The 20,246-nt window shown below is 45.3% G+C and overlaps 1 protein-coding gene across 22 annotated transcripts in view; it reads left to right on the top strand.

Annotated features, from left to right (window-relative positions):
* Positions 1–20,246, top strand: part of MAP7D2 (MAP7 domain containing 2) — a 97,642-nt gene that overhangs the window by 59,893 nt on the left and 17,503 nt on the right. For 15 of the 22 annotated variants that reach the window (XM_070603512.1, XM_070603497.1, XM_070603501.1 and 12 more), the window contains 4 exons: positions 2,805–2,959; positions 4,665–4,792; positions 19,118–19,386; positions 19,990–20,122. In XM_070603512.1, coding sequence (XP_070459613.1) covers positions 2,805–2,959; positions 4,665–4,792; positions 19,118–19,386; positions 19,990–20,122 — 685 coding nt within the window. The remainder of the gene's footprint in view (positions 1–2,804; positions 2,960–4,664; positions 4,793–19,117; positions 19,387–19,989; positions 20,123–20,246) is intronic. The other 7 variants (XM_070603503.1, XM_070603515.1, XM_070603500.1 and 4 more) reach the window with 1 other exon arrangement.

The raw sequence follows: 20,246 nt of genomic DNA, 5'->3' as shown, positions 1-20,246 counted from the left end.
TGTGTCTCCTGCAAACAAAGAGTTTACAGTGTTCAGGCACCCTAAGCAGGACATGCATTGGTCAGGCAGTACAGGCCACCACGGCGCACAGTGTGGCTTCCCACCATGGTTCCTCCTGCCGCAGGTTCTCAGTCTGGTCCGAGTGATTCCGTTCAGCCCTTATTTTCAGAGGGACTACCTGAAGTGGTCAGTTCCAAACCGTTCTGTCTGTGACACTAGTTCATCGCGTGCTGAGCACGGACTGCATGTGGAGGTGTTCTCTGGGCTCCATACGGGAGCTGGCCTGCCCCTGCCGCCTCACAGTCATACACTCACATGTGATCTGGGCTCTGCAGTCCATCTGGATCTGAAGTGCTTGCAAAGGCAGCACAGTTTTCCTTCTGGAAGAAGGGAGAGTTCCCAGGAACAGTTTTGGAAAACAAAGACCACAAATGCCCTTTCCCTCCTTTGCACCACTCTAGGGGCTGGGGTTTGTTGTTTTTCTCCATTGTTATCAGTGTGCCCCCTTCAGTAATCAAAACTTTACATTCTCTCAATCATCCTCTACTCTCGCTGGGACCTTTCATCTGAAAAGATTTAATGCAAGAAGGACAAGAGCATTTTTATAAAAAAATTTTATCCAACTTAACCAGAAAGATACATCATGTTCAGGAATTAGGACAAAATTCCGAGTTCAAAGAATTTCAAAATAGGCTTGCGTACCTCTCATCTCTTTTGCCCTGCTTGTTTATCCAGTGAGCAGCCTCGAAAAGGTCAGTCCCGTCCCGAGGACAGATGTGTTGCACAAATCACCTTTCTGAGGTTTGTGTAGCGGGAGAAAGGTGAAGGAGGTCAAGTCAGGCTCTCAGTCCATTGTTACAAACTGCAACCAATTTGGAAAGTCAAACACCAGACGTCCTGTCAGCCACAGTGAGGCAGCCCCCGGAGGGGGTCAAGTCTGGTCATCGGGTGGGTGGAGGGGTCCCACTCCCTGTGAGTGCCCTTTCCCAGCTTGGAGCTTTGTCAGGAATCACAAGTTAGGAATGCACGCAGGCTCTGCATTGGAAATCGAGAGCCAAGCGGAAGCTCCAGGTCGAATGGTCCCATCAGGGAACAAGCCCTTTCCTGTGGGCAGTTGTCTTTGTCCCAGATGGTCCACCAGCATCTGTGATGTTTTCACAGGTTAAGACCCCACGGTGGGGTGTTCTATATCTGTAGTGGTCCTGGGTTGATTTTTGAAACTCCAAAAGTCTATCTCTGGAGATTGCCTCTCTTTTTATGTCTCCCTTTTTCCAGAGGCTCTATTATGCAAAAATCATCAAGTATGGAGACTTGTTCTGGTTCTAGTACTCAGACTATTCCAGCAAACCACTGGTGCCAAAGAGCAAGGAGCTCATGTCCCACTCCCACTTGGAGGAGAAAACAAAAATCAAAGGTGTCACCTGTGCTGTACACTGTACTTTTTCCCTCACTTAAGCCAGCATAACGAAAAGCAGCCAGAGGATCCAGCAAGCCAACTCTTGGAGTTGGATGGGTCATCTTCAAACTCTGCGGGTACTTCACCCCTCACAACTGACAGCATCTCAGCTGCTGTTTTTTTGTTTTTTTTTTAAAGATTTTTTATTTTTTCCTTTTACTCCCCAAAGCCCCCCGGTACATAGTTGTGTATTCTTCGTTGTGGGTTCCTCTAGTTGTGGCATGTGGGACGCTGCCTCAGCGTGGTCTGACGAGCAGTGCCATGTCCGCGCCCAGGATTCGAACCGACGAAACACTGGGCCGCCTGCAGCGGAGCGCGCGAACTTAACCACTCGGCCACGGGGCCAGCCCCTCAGCTGCTGTTTTTTTATACAGTGGATGACTCTCTAGCCACCAGGCACCAGAGGGTCATCATCCTCCACTCCTTTATCCTTCCTTTTCCCAAACAATGCTTTTACCATGTATCAGTGAATCAAGATCATTCTTAAAATTCCTGCTTCTGACACCAATTGTGTCGGGGGTCCTCAAGACCACCCCCAGGTTCGGTGATTGGCTAAGAGGACTCAGCGTGTGGTGGCACTCGTGGCTGTCATGTGTTACAGTGGAAGGCTGCACAGCACAATTAGCACAGGCAATTGGCACTCGGGCCAAGTCCAAAGGACACCAGGTACCAGTTTCCAAGAGTCTTCTCCCAATGGAGTCACACAGGATGTGCTTAATTCCCTCAGCAATGAGCCGTGACAACACGTGTGAAATGTTGCCAACCAGGGAAGTTCGTTAGAGACTCAGTGCCCAGGGTTTTACTGGGGGCTGGTCATGTAGGCACCCCCTGCCAGTCACGGACCCAAATTCCAGATTCTCAGAAGGATAGCAGGTGTTCAGCATAGACCATATTGTTTGCACAGTTTAGACATTCATCAATGGTGGGAACCCTCTTGAAACCTCCGTTCCCAGATGCCAGGCAAGGGCCAACCTTGTAAGCGGGCCTCTCAAAAGACGGCAGCTAGATATGCTGTATTAACTCTTTCCTGCACAAGGAAATTGACGTTTAGAGAGGTTGAGTAACCTGCCCAAGGTGATCCAGCTATTAGGTGACAGTGCTAGATCTGTCTGGCTCCAAAGCCCAGACTTTGAACTTCTAAAATGAACTGGACTCTTGAGCATTGAGTATGGAAGTCTTCTAAGGTAGGGTTCATTCTGCATACACTAGAAAATGTATGGTGGTATTTGGAAAATGTGGGTTGCACATGTCACATTTTAACAGAAATGTGTCTTCTTGACTCCCTGCTCCCCCAACTTTTTCCCTCTGTGCTCCCTGTCTCTCTGGCTGTTATACTATAACTCTCTAGTATCCTATGCCTGTCCTCGTATAGCTCCTGCTGGCCCTCTTAAGTCTTCCTATAAGTCTTCTCCCACTCGGAACACTGAGAGGAAGAAGACCACATCTACATCTGGCGCAGGAGATGCTGGGAAAGGAGCCCCTGCAGGAGCGGAGGCCTCGCCGGTAGGTGTAAACCCTCTCACTCACCCCTCGGGGCTGGCTTATCTGACACTGATTCCTCCCTGCACTTGACCTGGCGTCTCTGTTTCCGTCAGTCTCCAGGGGCTGCTTAAGGGGCCGATTTGATTTAAAATTTCACTCAGCCTTTGAAAATCGTTTAACTTTTTGCACCCTCCTAAATCTTAGTGCCTTGTAGCAAATTCCTAAAAACCTTGTCCTCATTGTAGCCTGCCCTCCAGAGGACAGGAGTCAGAAGGAATGTTTCAAGTGTCACTGCTTCTTTAAGGATGTCTGAGTCTGGGCCAGTTGGCCTCCAAAGGCAACTAGAACTGAGGTTCTAGGTCAACCTTCATCCACAACAGTGGCCTTTAAACATTTTTGACGTCACACTGACAATATCAGTGAAAAAAAAAGTTGAGCAGTTACCGCCAATTATGTATATTTATTTAGAAATTATACATACCATACTAATTTTGTTAGTTGTCACTTGCTATGACACAAATTACCCCAAACGTTAGCAGCTTGAAACAAATGTTCACTACGTCACTGGTTCTTTGGGTCAGAAATTGAGGATGGCTTAGCTGGGTGGCTCTGGTTCAGGGTCTGTCACGAGGGTGTGGCTAGGATGATGGCCAGGGCTGCGCTCACCTGAGAGCTTAGCTGGGGCTCTTCCAGGACGGCTCACTCACGTGGCTCTTGGCTGGAGGCCTCAGTTCCTTACTACATGGACCTCTTCATACAGCTGCTTGCGTGTCCAAGTGACATGGCAGCTGGCTGCTTCCCCCAGAGTGAGAGATCTGAGAGACCGAGCAAGGGGGAAGCTGCAACGCCTTTTAAGCTCCAGTCTCAGATGTTGCACACCATCACTTCTGTCATATGCTATTCATTAAGAGCAAGTCACTAAGACCAACCCACACTCAAGGGGAAGGGAACTGAGTTCCACCTGTTGAAGGGAGGGACATCAAATGACATGTGGAGTTATTTTAAAACCATGATGTTACTGTACTATTGGGCATTTATTTTATATCACCCCATTTATTTTTTTAAATCCACTGTGGCCCTGAGGTTCTCCCATGAGAAGTGAATATTTCAGACCCTTGAGTTTTACTGTAGGGTGGATTACTGTGGAAGGGGGCTGACGTATGTGGGTGTGGGGGCCAGAGGAGGATTTGCTACAGAAAAGTGTGATAGGAAGAGATGGGAACCACCCTTGTGGAGTGCACTGCGGGCCAGGCACTGAGGCCCATGCCTCCTGCCTCCTGCCGAGGGAGGCCATAGAGAAGACCTGGAGGGGTGGGTGGGGTTGCAGTCCCATTACACTGGTAGGGGCCACAGCCACTGTCTTGGCTGTTATAACCACATTTGCACTTACCTGTGACTTTTTTATAGTGCTTGTATATCTTTGTAGTCTGTCTAGTTTCTGTATATCCAGGACCATAATATGGTTCTGTTGTTAGCTCTTTGCAGGGTAACAAGGAGAAGGAAATCTTTGCATTTAGAAGCTCAAGGTATTTTTTTTAACTGAATGACCTAAATACGATGACCTTGTGGTGCTTCCCTGCAAAGATTCACGTTGTGGGAAGCACTATGGCTTTGTTTGGATCCTTCTGAAAGAGTGTGTGCGTCACTTCCATCTGAGGTATTTTTAGAAATTATAGAAGCATTGCCACTCGTGGGCCATGGCTGTCCTATTCTGTGTCCTCTACAGACAGAGAAGATGAAGAGGGGGCCACGAACAACAACTTCCGTTCCCACTGTGGGCCTCGGGTCCCCTCTGAGAAGATGTGAGTTTCCAGGAGGCATTTCTAAGAGGTCATCTTCTCCCGTGACATTGAAGTAAGCATCTTTCCCCTTTGCCACCGTTGGACAATTAAAGCAGTTTGGTGGGGCTCTGTGTGGTGCAGCATGTGCCTCCTGCTCCCTGGAGAGGCATGGCCAGCCCTAAGAGGCGAGCAGGAGGCATGCTGGACTTTCAGGTTACCTCGTTCACTCTCTGTGTATCTTCTGGATAAATGGTGGGCTCGTAAGGGATTTGTCATCCGGTAAATATGGGACTCTGATTTACTGAGATAACCCATTCAGCATTTTTCTCTTCCGTTCTGCTTTTCTGGCATTCTCCTTCTTTCTCCTTCACCTGCATCTGGAGTGAAGTGATTTCATTGTGCTTGGGCACTTGAGCTTGCTCGCGTGCGCTCTCTCTCTCTCTACCTTTTTCTCTCATCTATCTCTTAAACAGAAAGGCAATCATAACTTGTCAGCCACCACCAGCAGTATGTTTTTGTTTAATGTAACCATTATATTTTTTTGGTAAGAATTGGATGAACTCGCCAATGAGACTGTGTAACTGAAAAACAAATTTATACTGTGTGACCACTGTCTTAAGTCATTAAAGTATTTTACTGATAGTAATTAACAAGAATGACTCACTGGGTAACTTAATTCAGCAGTAGAATGGGAACGTCTTCAGCAGTACTGAGAGAGAAAGAAAAATATGATTTTAATTTGGGAAAATATGAAGCGCTTTTTTTTTTTTGAGGAAGATTAGCCCTGAGCTAACATCTGCTGCCAATCCTCCTCTTTTTGCTGAGGGAGACTGGCCCTGAGCTAACATCCGTGCCCATCTTCTTCTACTTTATATGTGGGGCGCCTACCACAGCATGGCGTGCCAAGCAGTGCCATGTCCGCACCCAGGATCCGAACCGGCGAACCCCGGGCCGCCAAAGCAGAACATGCGAACTTAACCGCTGTGCCACCAGGCAGGCCCCGGAAGCTCTTTTTTTATATAGAAAGTTATATAAACTCTTTATATAGAGAGAATCATATAAAGCTTGTTTAGTGCATCAGTTTGGTTCAGAGAATGTAAGATAAAACACAAATTTGATGAACACTTGGAAATATGTTAAAAAAATATTTCAAAGTGACATTAGCTTATTTCTGACATTGCTTTCTAACAAAGATTTTTTCACTATTATTTTGTTCAGAGATTGCTATGGTTTTTATGGACTACTACTACCTGCTATGGATGTATCCATCTTGCATGAGGAAAATCCTCCATAGCGCCTTGCTGAATTAATAGCATCTTGGTCGCTTTTTTTTTTTTTTTTTAAGTCCATTGCATCCTTCTTTGCCCATATTGCCTGTCTTTGATTATAGTATTGCTCTCTTGCAAACTCTAAATCTGTTAGGTGGGCTGTAAGGTCTCTATTTGTCTTTATTATTTCTGAGCCTTCCATTCGCATGTCACTACTCTAGTGTTAGTTTGGGATATTGACATTAACAAAAAGAAAAGCCTATTCATACTAGAGTTTTTCCAGATCCCACCCCTCTCTTTCCTGGATATTGACTTATGGTCCCTGCATGGATAGTAGCTGGCAAGTTTCATCATTGTCATTGTAAATTTCTCTAAGGCAAACAAGAGGGTTGTTACCCTCTATAGAGAGGAGAATTTGATTTTTGGAAGCAAGCTCACGATGGGCACTGTTGCTATTTCTTTAAAGTTGAAAATCTTGAAGATTGTGTTTCAGGAACTATTTTGTATTTTAAATAACACATCATCTGAGTTTTATAAAATCTCTCTCTGACCAAAGAGACTTGAACAAAACCTAGACTTTTCTATGCAGTTCAACTTAGAGAAATATTTAAAATTTCCACTCTATCCAGAACAGTAATGGGCGTCTAGTAGTTGCTTCATAAATATTTATGGAATGAATAAATATAAGTCACTGTGCCAGATGCTTCAGAGAATCCCCAAATGAGTGGGACAGTCTCCACTTGAAGGGACCCCAGGTGAGGTAGGAGGGAGATGTGGATGCAGATGAGGACAGTTTCAGGCCTAGTCCAGAGAGAGAGCAGCCCAACTTGAGCTGCTCAGCTCAGCTGTCATCCTCTCCAGAACCAGCCAAAGCTGAATTCGCCCCCTTCCCTGTGCTCACAGAGCGTCGTATGCATACCTCTATTAGTCATGTATTCATTCATCAAGTACCTGTCGAGCACCTACTCTGTGTCCGGTGCTCTTCTCAGCCTTCAGGGAGCTTACCTAACAGTGAACAGCGAATATACTATCAGGTGGTGATCAGTTCTGTGAAGAAAAGTAAAACCGAGTCAGATGACAGTGAATGGTGGGGGGGAGTAGCTAGATAAGGTGGTCAAGAAAGGCTTCTCTAAGGAGGTGACCTTTGAGCAGAGCCTGCGAGAGGTGAGGGAGCAGGTCAGCTCCGTCTGTGCCTCATTGCTCTGTGTTCTCTCTTGCCAGACTGCTATGAGGGTGGGCACCGACTCCGTTTATTGCTGCACAGCAGATGCTTAATATGTGTCCGTGGGATGAAAGCAAGCAAGGAAGGAGAAGCTGGAGGGCAGGAGTGGGCTCGCCTGGCAGGTTTGGGAAATGTCAGGACCAAACCTGCCCAAGGACTCTGGCCTCCTCTTTCCTTCTGGGCCATTTATCGGTTTATTCTCCCACTGCTCGGTTCCTCAGATGTTCTCTTTTCTGGGCTGTGGATTTCACTTGGGGAATTTTTAAAGGCTAAGGGATGCCATCTTTGATACTGTGTTGCAGGATATTCCTGATACTTCAGCAAAGAGAAAGTAGTGTCATGGCCTTTATTTTCAGAGCCCCATTCGTGTCATCTGTAGTGTAGGCAGGAAAAATAGCAAACTCTAACACAGCAGGACTTCCTTGTGTACTGTCAAAACTACCACTTCTCCTCAAGTGGTGCCCTGGGGTAGAAGTTGCTTGGATACCTCTAAATCAGAATTCCAGAGTCCAGAGGTCTAAGGAGAAGCAAATGTTTCTTGATTTTAAAATGTTCAGAAAGAAAGAAAGTTTCTCCCTGGGTGAAAATTAGTGGCTGAATCACACTGGGTATGGACCAGGTCTGAGAAAGTAGGCAGTCAGGTAGACCATAAGTAAATTCTGAAAATCCAGCAAAACTATACAGCACTGAAAAAGAATGGACTGCAGCTGTCCACAACCAGTGGGTAAATCTCAGTAATGTAGTGCCAGGTGGAAGAATGAAGTTGTAGAAGAATGTCAGCAGCGTAATTCCATTTATTTTGAGTTCCCAGATGTGCAAAACTAAACAATGTGGGGTGTTTTTTTTTGGTGAGGAAGATTGGCCCTGAGCTAACATCTGTTGCCAACCTTCCTCTATTTTGTATGTGGGATGCTGCCACAGCGTGGCTTGATGAGCAGTGTGTAGGTCCACTCCCAGGATCCAAATGCGTGAACCCCTGGCCACTGAAGCGGAGTGCGCGAACTTAACCACTATACCACTGAGCCTGCCCCAACAATGTGTTTTTAAGAATATAAATGTGGTAAAATGATTTTTAGAAAAAGTAAGAAAACGGCAGACATAAAATGCAGAGTGATGAAGGCCTCTGAGTGTGGGAGGAAGCACACGGGAGATCCTGCCATAATTATCATGTCTTTCCTTTGAACTAGTTGGTTGGTGTGTGAGCATTTGTTATATCACTGTTCATACCTTTTGTTATAAATATTTTTGTATATTCTTTTTTTGTATATTCTTTTCAATATTGAAGAAAGATGAAAAAGAAACACTTGATTTTTAAAATGGTGTCACACAAAATAAACCCCGACCAAAGTGGCATTTTCAGCCTTCCCTCTGCAGACCAAGTGTATGATCTTTAAAGCACACTGGAAGTGACGTGACTTTGAACGGGGGCTTAGTCCCTTTGAACTCCCATCCAGAAACCCAGACAGGTCATGTGACATGCTCTGACTGCATTCTTTTCCAGGATCTCAGATAAATGAAGCCACTGTTGGGTGGCTGTGCATATTAATGGCATTGCTCTTTTAAGCGTTTGAGTTTATTTTCATTGTTGGCATTGTCGGGTACTTGTATGGGTTTTAGAAAACTGGCTTCAGCAACACTCTCAAAGAGGTGGATAGAGCATAGCTTTCTTTTTGTAACCTAGAGAGAGGAAATCAAGTGTGGCCAAGTGGATTTACCCAGCCTGTCTCTGCCTCTGAGTGTTGGTGCTGCCTGTACTCCAAGTTCTTCAGTGTGAAGTATTCTCGAATGGTTTCAAGTTCTTAGAAATATATTCTAAGTCAGTTGCGTCATTATGACGGGAAATGTTTTGGTTATGTGTTGCTGCTTTACAAACTCTGCAAAATTTAGAGACATAAAACTATTTGTTATTAATTCTCACAAGTCTGTGACTTGGGCTTACTGGGAGGGTCTCTCTTGGGGTCTCTTGTGTGATTGTTCTGTGGGTTGTCTTGGGCTCACTGGACGATTCTCACCTGGGGTCTTCCATGCGCTTACGATCCAGTGTCAGCTGGGACTGCAGGATCCTAGGGCTCAACTGAGCTGGAGGTCCGAGATGGCCTATTCACCTGGCTGGCAGTTGATGCTAGCTGTTGACTGGAGCTCAGCTGGGGCTGTCAACTAGAATAGAATGCCCACATGTAGTTTCTCCATAGGATTTAGGTGTCTCATACATAGCATGGCAGCTGGTTTCTAAGGGTGAGTGTCCCCAAGAGTGAGTATTTCCTGGGACAGGAAGCAGAAGCTACCAGATCAGTTAAGGACTGTGCCCTGAATTGGTGCAGCATTCTTTCTTTGCTGTCTTTTATTGGTCAAAGCAATCGGGCCAACCCAGATTCAAGGGGATGGAAAACTAAACTCAAAAGATCATGCAGGATGGGAAGAGATATTATCATGCCATGTTTGGAAAATACAGTCTGCCAAAGATAATCACTTTCAGAGATCGCTCATACCTAAAATCAATTTTGCATCAGGAACCTAGGTTAATTTCACTTTATCATGCATTGAAAACAAAACAGATAATCTATATGAGGGAAAAAATGAAGACAAAGTTGTCTGGATGGCCCAAATTAGTGCCTCCCACTCAGAATTACAAGCTTATGGAAAACTCCTGAAACCAGCCAATTCCTTTGGTGTTTGAGGACATTTGAGTGGTCCTTACCAGGCGCAATTCCTCTAGGCTTCTCTGGCGGATGTGTGGTGTGGGTATCTCTGCCCACAGATGAGCGACTACAGTGGATCAAGGCCCCCGCATTGACAATTCAACTGTTGTTTTTGCCACCACCATCGTTCTCAAATAGGCTTTTACATTCTAACCTGAAAATTTTCTTGAAAAAGAAAATTGAAAATGTTAAGTTATACCCCCTCCTCACAGCTGTATTTATATGTTCACCCAGTCTGTAGTCTTATATTTTTTGGTCCAACTAGAGGATAATTTGAGTTTAGACCAATGTTTAAAAGCCTTTTTATTTTGAAATCATTTCAACCCTGCAGAAGAATTGCAAGACTAGAACAAAGAACTCATGTATACCTTTCATTCCGTTAACTTTTAGCCACATTTACTTTATCATTCCCATCCCCCTCTCACTCTCATTCAGTCTCCATAGACACACATAGACAGCCGCGCGTGCGTACACACACAGCTCTTTCCCAGAACGATTTGAGAGTAAGTTAGAGACATCAGCCCCCTTTACCCCTAAGAATGAAGACTTTCTTTTGTATAACCACCGTACAATTGTGAAAATCAGAAAATTTAACTTTGACACGATATTGTTACTTAATTCACAATCTGTATGCAACTTTTGCCGGTTGTCCCAATGAGACCCTTGATAGCGTTTTTTTCCTGGTCCAGGATCCAACCCAGGGTCCCATATTGCATTTAACTGTCTTGTCTTCCTTAGTCTCCTTTAACTTGGAACAGGTCTTCAGCCTTTCTTCTTCATGACCTTGACATTTTTAAAGAGCACAAGCCAGTTATTTTGAGGACTGTCCTTCAGTTTGGGTCGGTCTGCTGTTTCCTCATGGTTAGACTCAGGTTGTGTATTTGGGGCAGGAATCTCATGGAAGGGATGTTGGTTCCTTCTCAGTGCATCATATCAGGAGGCCATGACGGCGTGTTGTTTCTTACTGGTGATGGTAACTTTGGTCACTGGGTTAAGGTGGTATCCACAGGTTTCTCTGTATAAACTTGCTTTTTCCTTTCTGGGATGAATAAACTGTGACCATAAACATAGACTTTTCAGAATGTTGGCCAAGCTGTGCTGACAGGTCCACAGACCCCTCCCATCCATGGGTAGGCTGTGTTCACCATGTCTGGAGTCAAGTGGCTTTGGAGAAAACAGAGCTAAATTCCAGGATGTGGAGCAAAAATGTCCTTTGGGGTTCGCCTTTGCAGTGAACTCAAGTTTAGAAGCGTCACAGCCCTCTCCTGAGAGTTATTCTTGCTGCTCTTCTCACAGAGGTGTTTGTTCATATTTCCTGCCAGTCATGGAACCTCAAAGGTTTATATAATCCTGTCTTGTGCACCAGGAAGACTTATTTTCACCTACACAACAAAACTTGTAAATCCCCTTTGTTAGATTTTTAATCATTGGAGGTACTGAACTTTTAAAAATCAAAGTGGAAAAGCTATAAAAAGCAAGATGAAGAATCAAATGACTTGGGTGCCAGCCCTGGCTCTCTCGTTTGTTTACATCTCTTGGGAAAGGTCATTTAAGCACTTCAGACTTTGGCTTTCTTATCTGAAATATGGTTAATAGTAATTTCCCACCTACCTCGCTGGGTTATTGTGGCAATCAAATAGACCTTTATTAAATAGATGAGAAAGTACTTAAAAATGAAACTCTGTGAAAGCACAGTGAGTTCCCCTGATTAATTCGTGTTTCATTTCTTTCATCAGCCAAGATACCTATCTCTAGGAAATTGGAAAAGAATAGCTTTGCCAGACTTTGTTTGGCTTGCAGTAGTGTGAGCAGGGCTGGGCAGAGAGGCCTTGCGGCCTGCCAGACCAACATTGCCTGGTTCAAGATGCAGGCACCCGGCAGAGTGCTAAATCCATGCTGTGAAGTGGTGAGGCAGGATGAGCAGGAAAGTACAAATAGGAAGATAAAATCGGGAACTTCTAAGACTGTATTCTGTATTTTGGTCACTCACTGTTAAAAAAAAATCTATGACTTGCCTACACTTCCCTGATTTGAAGGTCACGTTTGTATGTGCATGCACGCACGCGTGTGTGTGTGTTTTCTAGTTTATTCTGTTTATTGAACAGGGGCTGGGATAGAGGAGTATAAACAGACTTCTTAATATATTGAGTTTTATCTCAAATGATCCACCCTTATTTCTCAGGTAGAAATTATTTTTAAATGTGTGCTCATGGGTAATTGGCCTAGCTTTATTTAGAATAGAACCTAACAGTCAGTGGTGTGAGCAGAACCTACGTGTGACTGTTCTCTTAAAGCAAGGTGGAGCAAGGCTGCTAATGGCTGTGCTGACCTGAGACTCTGAACCTCCCCACCCAGGCCAGTTCACCCTTTTCTCCACGGGATCATAGTCCTGCCCTGTGTTTCCATCTATGGGCTCCACATACACTGATTGAGGGTGTGACTTCATCACGCTCCATTCCTTTCTGATAGCCATTTAAACTAGACCCAGGGGTCGTGTTGAGATCCAGATGCTGGCTTTCTGGCTACTAAGGCTGGACTATAGAATGGATTGCACCTGCAGCCCATTCAGGCCTCTTACCCACTACTCCCAGGCCAGCCCTGGGGACCCTCATGGTGGGAGTCGTGTCTGCAGAAGAGCTCCTCATCCATCTACCCATTCATGGGCAGAGGTGCCAGCACACTGCAGGCCCCTGGGGCAGAGCCCGCCTCTCTAGGCACTGCTTAGAGAAGCTCAGAATGTGGGCTCGCTGCAGGCAGGTCCCAGAGGGAATGAGAATGGACTGGGCTGCGTGCGCCCAGCAGTTTTGCTCAGTCTCACCAATCAGAGAAATCATGCCTCACTCCTTGGGGAGGAGGATGAGGGCAAGGAAGACGAGCAGATGGCTTTTTGCTGGTCCTTCCAGTACCAGAAATTCCTATTTAATGAGTCAAGGTAGGAATGCTTACAGGAGGAGAAAACGTTTCCGTCTGCATCATCTACAGTAAAATAGGAGTCTTTCCTATTGCCTCTCTCTCCACATCCCAAATCCAGGGGTAATTCTTCGCTGTTCCCTGCCCCTACACTGTGGTTGGACCAGAGCTGCACATAGTGTGCACAGGATATTCCAGGGAGGAGGGGGCGGGTTTTGCTCTTCACAAGGCATTAGACCAGGTCCCTTGAGACACCCTCCTGGCAGTTAGAGCAACATTACAGCCCTGGACGACAGCATGAAAGGAGGGCATTGCCAAGCAGAAGATTTCCTGCCATATGTTTGTACAGGTTATTTGAACCTAAACACAGGTTTTTGCCGCTGAATGGAAAACTCTGCTCAGTGGAGCACTGTCATCATGAGGGAGCAGGGCTTGTGGTTTCCCGTTACAGTTCTTCCTCCTGGCTTTGTTAGTTCTTGTCTGTAAGGATAATTCAGATTTTTATTTTTTCATATGTTTAATCAACACCAATATCTAACAGCTTATAAGGTGCTTACTCTGTGCCGGTTCTGAAATGGAAATCTGGGGATCTTGGTGCCCCGCTCAGGCTTAACCACCATTGCAACACAGCAAGTAGGTCAGAGTTGTGAGAAGTGGAGTCAGGGAGGCATGGGTTCCGTCCACAGCTCCGTGGCTTATTTAACCTCTCTAAGCCCAGTTTCCTCATCAGTAAAGTGACCCTAATAATAGTACCTGTGTCATACTGGTTTTCGACAACTGAAAGATGCACGTATACACACATACATACCCAAGTATGTGTATATATACACTTAGCACAATGGCCGGTGTGTAGACAGCACTCAGGAAGCATGGACGTAGTTTTGGAAGGTGTTAAAGGAAGTCTGAGCTCCAGATCATTGCGGGAAGGATATAGACATGACTGTCAGAGCACATAAGGCACTAATAATTGCCTCTCGAGCTAAAGCTCTCAGGAAGCCCATAGGCGTGCCTCAGGGTCACCATGGGGATTAGGACACTGCCCCTCCACCCAGAGCAACTCCACTTTTATCTGCTTTATACACATAGAAGGTGTATGGGGGTGGCTGTATGTATGCCTCACCTCGGTGGTTGTCAGCTGGGGGCGATCTTCCCCCTGAGGGGACATTTGACAATGTCTAGAGACATTTTTGGTTGTCACAACCTGGGAATGGGAGCAGAAATTGCTACTAGCATCTAGTGGGTAGAGACCCACTAGGGATGCTGCTAAACATTCTACAGTGCACAGGACCACTCTGCAACAAAGAATGATCCAGCCCCAAATGTCAGTAATGGCAGGGTTGAATGAATACATATGCATACATATATGAAGGGGCAGGAGGATTCTGTGCACCACTTTATAAGAGTCTAGGAGCAAAATTAGAAAGCCAGGGTTATGTAGTATCTCTGAAAAGAAACATCTAGTTGCTGAGTGGACCCTTAGGAATGGTGGGCCTGAGTCAGAGCAGACTGCCAGAGAGGGGCAGACAGCCCACCCTGGAAGTGGGATCCAGACTGATTCCATCTCAGTAAAATAGTTGATGCTGAAACAACTGCATTGTAAAAATTCAAATCAAGTTCAAATTGTGTTCATTCGGTTGAGTGATCACACCACTGTGTGGCTCTCAGTCTGTCTTTGACTGAGAGAACGTCTCCTGGGCACCTGGAGCTGGCCTTTTAGCATAAGAGTATCATTGGAAAACCAGCCTGCCTCTTACCCAATCCACATACCACTTAAGGATGATTCCAACTCAAGGCTAAGTTTAATATTGATCTGATCATATTTTTTCCTTACTAGCAGGATCTAATTAGATAACTGTTTAAGCCTCTGGTGAGCAATTGGCCTTTAACATTAGGTTGAGTTGCCATTTTTATTGCTGTTGCTATAGGTCAGAAACAGTTGAATGGAGGCATACTTTGTGTTCTTGCACTTCACTTTATTGTGCTTCACAGATACTGTGTTTTTCACAAATTGAAGGTTTGTGGCAACCCCATGTCGAGCAAGTCTATTGGTGCCATTTTTCCATCACTTGCTCACTTCATGTGTCTTTGTCACATTTTGGTAATTCTCACAATATTTCACACTTTTTCATTATCGTTATATTTGTTATGATGATCTGTGATCAGTGATCTTTGATGTTACTATTGTAATCGTTTTCGGGTGCCACAAACTGTGCCCATATAAGATGGAAAATCTAATTGATAAATGTTATGTGTATTCTGACTGGTCCACCAACCAGCCGTTTCTCCGTCTCTCTCCCTCTTCTCAGGCCTCCCTATTCCCCGAGACATAACAATATTGAAATTAAGCCAATTAATAACCCTATGGTGGCCTCTAAGTGTTCAAGTGAAAGGAAGAATCACACGTCTCTCACTTTAAATCAGAAGCTAGAAATGATTAAGCTTAGTGAGGAAGGCATGTCAAAACCTGAGATAGGACGAAAGCCACGCCTCTTGTACCAGTTAGCCAAGGTGTGAATGCAAAGGAAAAATTCTTGAAGGAAATTAAAAGTGCTACTCTGGTGAGCACACGAATAAGAAAGCGAAACACTCTACAGCCATACCACCCTGAACACACCTGAGCTCGTTTGATCTCAGAAGCTAAGAAAGCGAAGCAGCGTTATTGCTGATAGGGAGAAAGTTTTAGTGGTCTGAATAGAAGATCAAACCAAGTACAGCATTCCCTTAAGCCAAAACCTAATCCAGAGCAAGGCCCTACATCTCTATGAAGGCTGAGAGAGGTGAGGAAGCTGCAGAGAAAAAGTTTGAAGCTAGCAGAGGTTGCTCCGTGAGGTTTAAGGAAAGAAGCCGTCTCCATAACATAAAAGTGCCAGGTGAAGCAGCAAGTGCTGATGGAGAAGCTGCAGCAAGTTCTCCAGAAGATCCAGCTGAGATCGTTAACGAAGGTGGCTGCACTAAGCGACAGATGTTCAATGTAGACAGAACAGCCTTCCATTGGAAGAAGATGCCATCTGGGACTTTCACAACTCGAGAGAAGTCAATGTCTAGCTTCAAAGCTTCAAATGATAGCCTGACTCTCTTGTTAGAGGCTAATGCAGCTGGTGACTTTAAGCTGAAGCCCATGCTCATTTACCCGTCCGAAAATTCTAAGGCCCTTAAGAATTATGCTAAATCTACACTGCCTGTGCTCTATAAATGGAAGAACAAAGCCTGGATAACTGCACATCTGTTTACAACACGGTTTGCTGAATATTTTAAGCCCACTATTCAGATCTGCTCAGAAAAAGAAAATTCCTTTCAGATATTACTGCTCATTGACAATGCACGTGGTCACCCAAGAACTCTGATGGAGATGTACAAGATGAATGCTGTTTTCATGCCTGTTAACACAACATCCATTCTGTAGCCCATGGATCAAGGAGTAATTCTGACTTTCAAGTCTTAAGAAGTGTATTTTGTAAGGCTACAGCTGCCATAGATAGTGACTCCTCTGCTGGATCCGGGCAAAGTGGATGGAAAACCTCTGGACAGGAGTCACCATTCTACATGCTGTTGAGAATATTTGTGATCCATGGGAAGAGGTCAAAATATCACCGTTAACAGGACTTTGGAAGAAGTTGATTCCAGTCCTCATGGATGACTTTGAGGGGTTCAAGACTTCAGTGGAGAAAGCAACTGCAGATGTGGTGGAAATAGCAAGAGAACTAGAATTAGAAGTGGAGCCTGAAGATATGACTGAATTGCTGCATTCTCATGATAAAACTTTAATGGGTGTTGCTTCTTACGGATGAGCAAAGAAAGTGGTTTCTGGAATTGGAATCTACTCCTGGTGAAGATGCTGTGAAGATTGTTGAAATGACTACAAAGGATTTAGAATATGACACAAACTTAGTTGATACAGCAGTGGCAGAGTTTGAGAGGATTGACTCCAATTTTGAAAGAAATTCTGTTCTGGGTAAAATGGTATCAAACAGCATCGCATAGTCCAGAGAAATCATTCGTGAAAGAAAAAATCAGTCAACGCAGCAAACTTCACTGTTGTCTTATTTTAAGAAATTGCCACAGCCACCCCAGCCTTCAGCAATCACCACCCTGATCAGTGCAGGTGTACATCAAGGGCAAGACCCTTCACTAGTTGGGGCCGGCCCTGTGGCGCAGCGGTTAAGTTCACACATTCCACTTCTCGGTGGTCCAGGGTTTGCTGGTTCGCATTCCGGGTGCGGACATGGCACCACTTGGCAAAAACCATGCTGTGGCAGGTGTCCCACATATAAAGTAGAGGAAGATGGGCACGGATGTTAGCTCAGGGCCAGGCTTCCTCAGCAAAAAGAGGAGGACTGGCAGATGTTAGCTCAGGGCTAGTCTTCCTCAAAAAAAAAAAAAAAAAGACCCTTCACCAGCAAAAAGATTATGACTTGCTGAAGCTTCAGATTATGGTTAGCATTTTTTAGCAACAAAGTATTTTTAAATTAAGATATGTACATTTTTTAGACATAATGCTATTACACACATAATAGGCTATGGTATATTATAAACATAACTTTTATATACATTGGGAAACCAAAAAATTCGTGTGACTCGCTTTATTGCAATATTTGCTTTATTGCAGTGGTCTGGAACTGAGCCTGCAATGTGTCTAAGGTATGCTTGTTTTAGCAATTTCATATGGTTCGACCTGCTACAGGATTGAGAGTGACAATTTGTAATTTACGTAGAGGTTACTTTATGTTCTTCTTACAGGAACTCTGTACAAATGCCACATCCCTGTGTGAAATTCTGGGTGAACTTGGCATCTGAAGCTTGGCTATGTCAGAGAAGGAGAAATTCTCCCTTCTACCCTTCTTGTGTTCTTACGGCTGGACTAATAATAAAATGGACACAAGACTGATTAACAGGAGAAAAACCCAATTTAATTATGTGCACATAGGAGAATCATGAAAATGATGCTCTCTGAGATGGGCAAAACAGGCTGTGTTTATATCTTTTTACATAAAGAAACAATAAATTTGTGAGGAATCACAGGACAAAGAAACTTAGGTTTGACGTACGTAATTAGTAAGGAATTGACGCAGAGCCCAGGCTTGAGGTAGTAAATTAGCAAGGTTTGTTTCTGCAGCCTTCTCACCCGGAATCCCTCAGCTGTGGTGATAAGGACGCAGGGAGAGTGCCTTCCCTAGGGGAGATGGATTTCCTGCTTTCAGGTGAAGCAGAGAGAGGAGGGTCAAAAATGATTTTTTCCTGCATTGGCTGCTTCTCAAATAACTTTAATTCGAAACAGTCAATATACCATTGTGGGATAGTTTGGGGTGGCCCGTCCTGGGCCCCAGCAGCTGTTACCTACATCATAGCACCCAGCGCTCACCAGGAGCCAGGCCTAGGCCAGCGTGTCTATAATGGACCTTCTTCCAACAGACATGAGACAAGGTCTGCATTTGAATAAAGCGGTGTTTCCCTGTGTAGAAATGGGCTTGTCCTCACCTTTTGAATCTGCCCAGTAGCAGGAGAGATTCTTTTAAACCTTAAGAACCTCCAAACAGACACCCGACCCTCCCCACCTCTTGGCTGACTTCGGTCTTCAGTATTTAAAAAGGTACGAGATGTCAAATATACCTCAGTATAGGTGAATTTTTTTTTTAAAAAAGGAAGCAGGAACCTTGAAGATGTTATGCTGAGCCAGATAAGCCAGACACAAAGGGACAAATACTGTAGGTACCTGGAATAGTCAGATTCCTAGAAACAGAAAGCAGAGGGGTGGTTGCCAGGGGCTGGGAGAGGCGGGAATAGGGAGTTTGTGTTTAATGGGTACAGAGTACTGGAGATGGATGGTGGTGATGGTCGCACCACACTTTGAATGTACTTAATGACGCTGACCTGTACACTTAAAAATGGTTAAGATGGTACATTTTGTGTTACATGTATTTTGTGCAATAGAAGAAAAAAGCCAGCTCGTCCATTGCCATGCTATAGCCAGATCCAACCGTGGTGATCATCTAAAAAGAGGAGGTGGGAAAATGCCTAACGCTCCACCCTTACGTTGTCATCAAACTTCAGTGAAATTAGGACATGACGTCCCCAGCTAGGCTTCCTAAAATATTGTCCCTTCCACCAGGGACGTCTTACAGATACTGTATGTTCCTGTTAGGGTGAGAGTACTTCAGGGACTTCTGAGTGTGTGTGAAACCTTAGGTTTGTTCTTCTTGAAGGATGAAACTGTATAACATCTTGGAACCAGGTGTGTTAGGAACAGACGGTTCTGTGGTCAGGCCCAGTAATCATTTGCTGGCGTGTTTTTGGTTTTCCAGGGCAACTTCAAAAGCGTATCCACAGTCTCCAAAGCATGTGAAGCAGCCATACCCCGGGTCTCCCGTGAAGTACCGCTTTCCTGCTTTTCCCAGCCAGGAAACACCCAAGAAGAAAGCTGAGAAAGAGAAGAGCAACAAGGAAAGGGAAGGTGCCCTGGCTCAGCAGGCAGCCAGTGCACACGGAGAGGAAGTCCTAGAGAAGCACGTGGCAGACAGGCATGCCACCGAGAAGCACGCAGCCGCAGGAGGGAAGGCCGAGAGCAGTGGAGGTAGGCACTCCTGGCCGACGCTGCCCCAGACCTTGGCTTCCCAAGCTAGTTCTCCCTCTGACCCGATCCATGTGGGAGTCTTGTGTCTGGGGGAAAGCAGGGGACTTATTCCCTAAGACAGCTTCATGCCTCATGCTGCTTTCTCAGGCTTGCGCGTTGCCCCTGAGTCCTTCCTCTGGGTCTTCTGAGGGTCCCCTGGTGGAGGAGACTTAGGGGCTGACACTGCTCAGGGCTGTGGAAGCCCACGGGGTACTCAGCTCCGTCCAGCCAGCATCTGCACTTCGCATGGAGAGGGTCTTCCTTTAGTCTTTTAAACTTCTTTGATGAATGGGGTGAGTTTACCCAGTTGGGCACAGCAGTGGTGGCTCTTATGGGACTTGCTAGCGACCCTGTCTCTCCTCCTCACTTTTCTGCTGCCCTCCACTATGAAATGCATCCGAGGTCACAGCCAGCCCATGTCACCTTCTCTGCTCCATGGTTAATTGTGCTAGTCCTGGCAGCATTTCCCATCACCCACTGGATTGGATTTTTCGTTTCTAAGTGGCAGCTGCCATGGGAGTACAATCACTGTTTCATTTTCCTTCATCTTTTCTTCTGATGCAGCCTCAGGGAAGCCCACAGCAGGCACCACCAATGCAGGAGAGGCTGCAAAAATCCTTGCTGAAAAGAGACGACAGGCCCGACTGCAGAAGGAACAGGAGGAGCAGGAACGGCTGGAGAAGGAAGAACAAGACAGGTATGGGGGTGCTCAGAGTTTCGTCATGATCTTGTGTAAAGGCTGTGGTGGGAAGAACAACTCGCCTTTCTTTCTGGAATTTGGGTATTGATAAAAGCTTGGCAGAAGCATGGCAGGTGTTCAG

Source organism: Equus przewalskii, chromosome X (assembly GCF_037783145.1).
Source record: "Equus przewalskii isolate Varuska chromosome X, EquPr2, whole genome shotgun sequence".
NCBI classification, from domain to species: domain Eukaryota; kingdom Metazoa; phylum Chordata; class Mammalia; order Perissodactyla; family Equidae; genus Equus; species Equus przewalskii.
The sequence above is the reverse complement of the archived record's forward strand: the minus strand, read 5'-3'. Positions and strand labels throughout refer to the sequence as shown.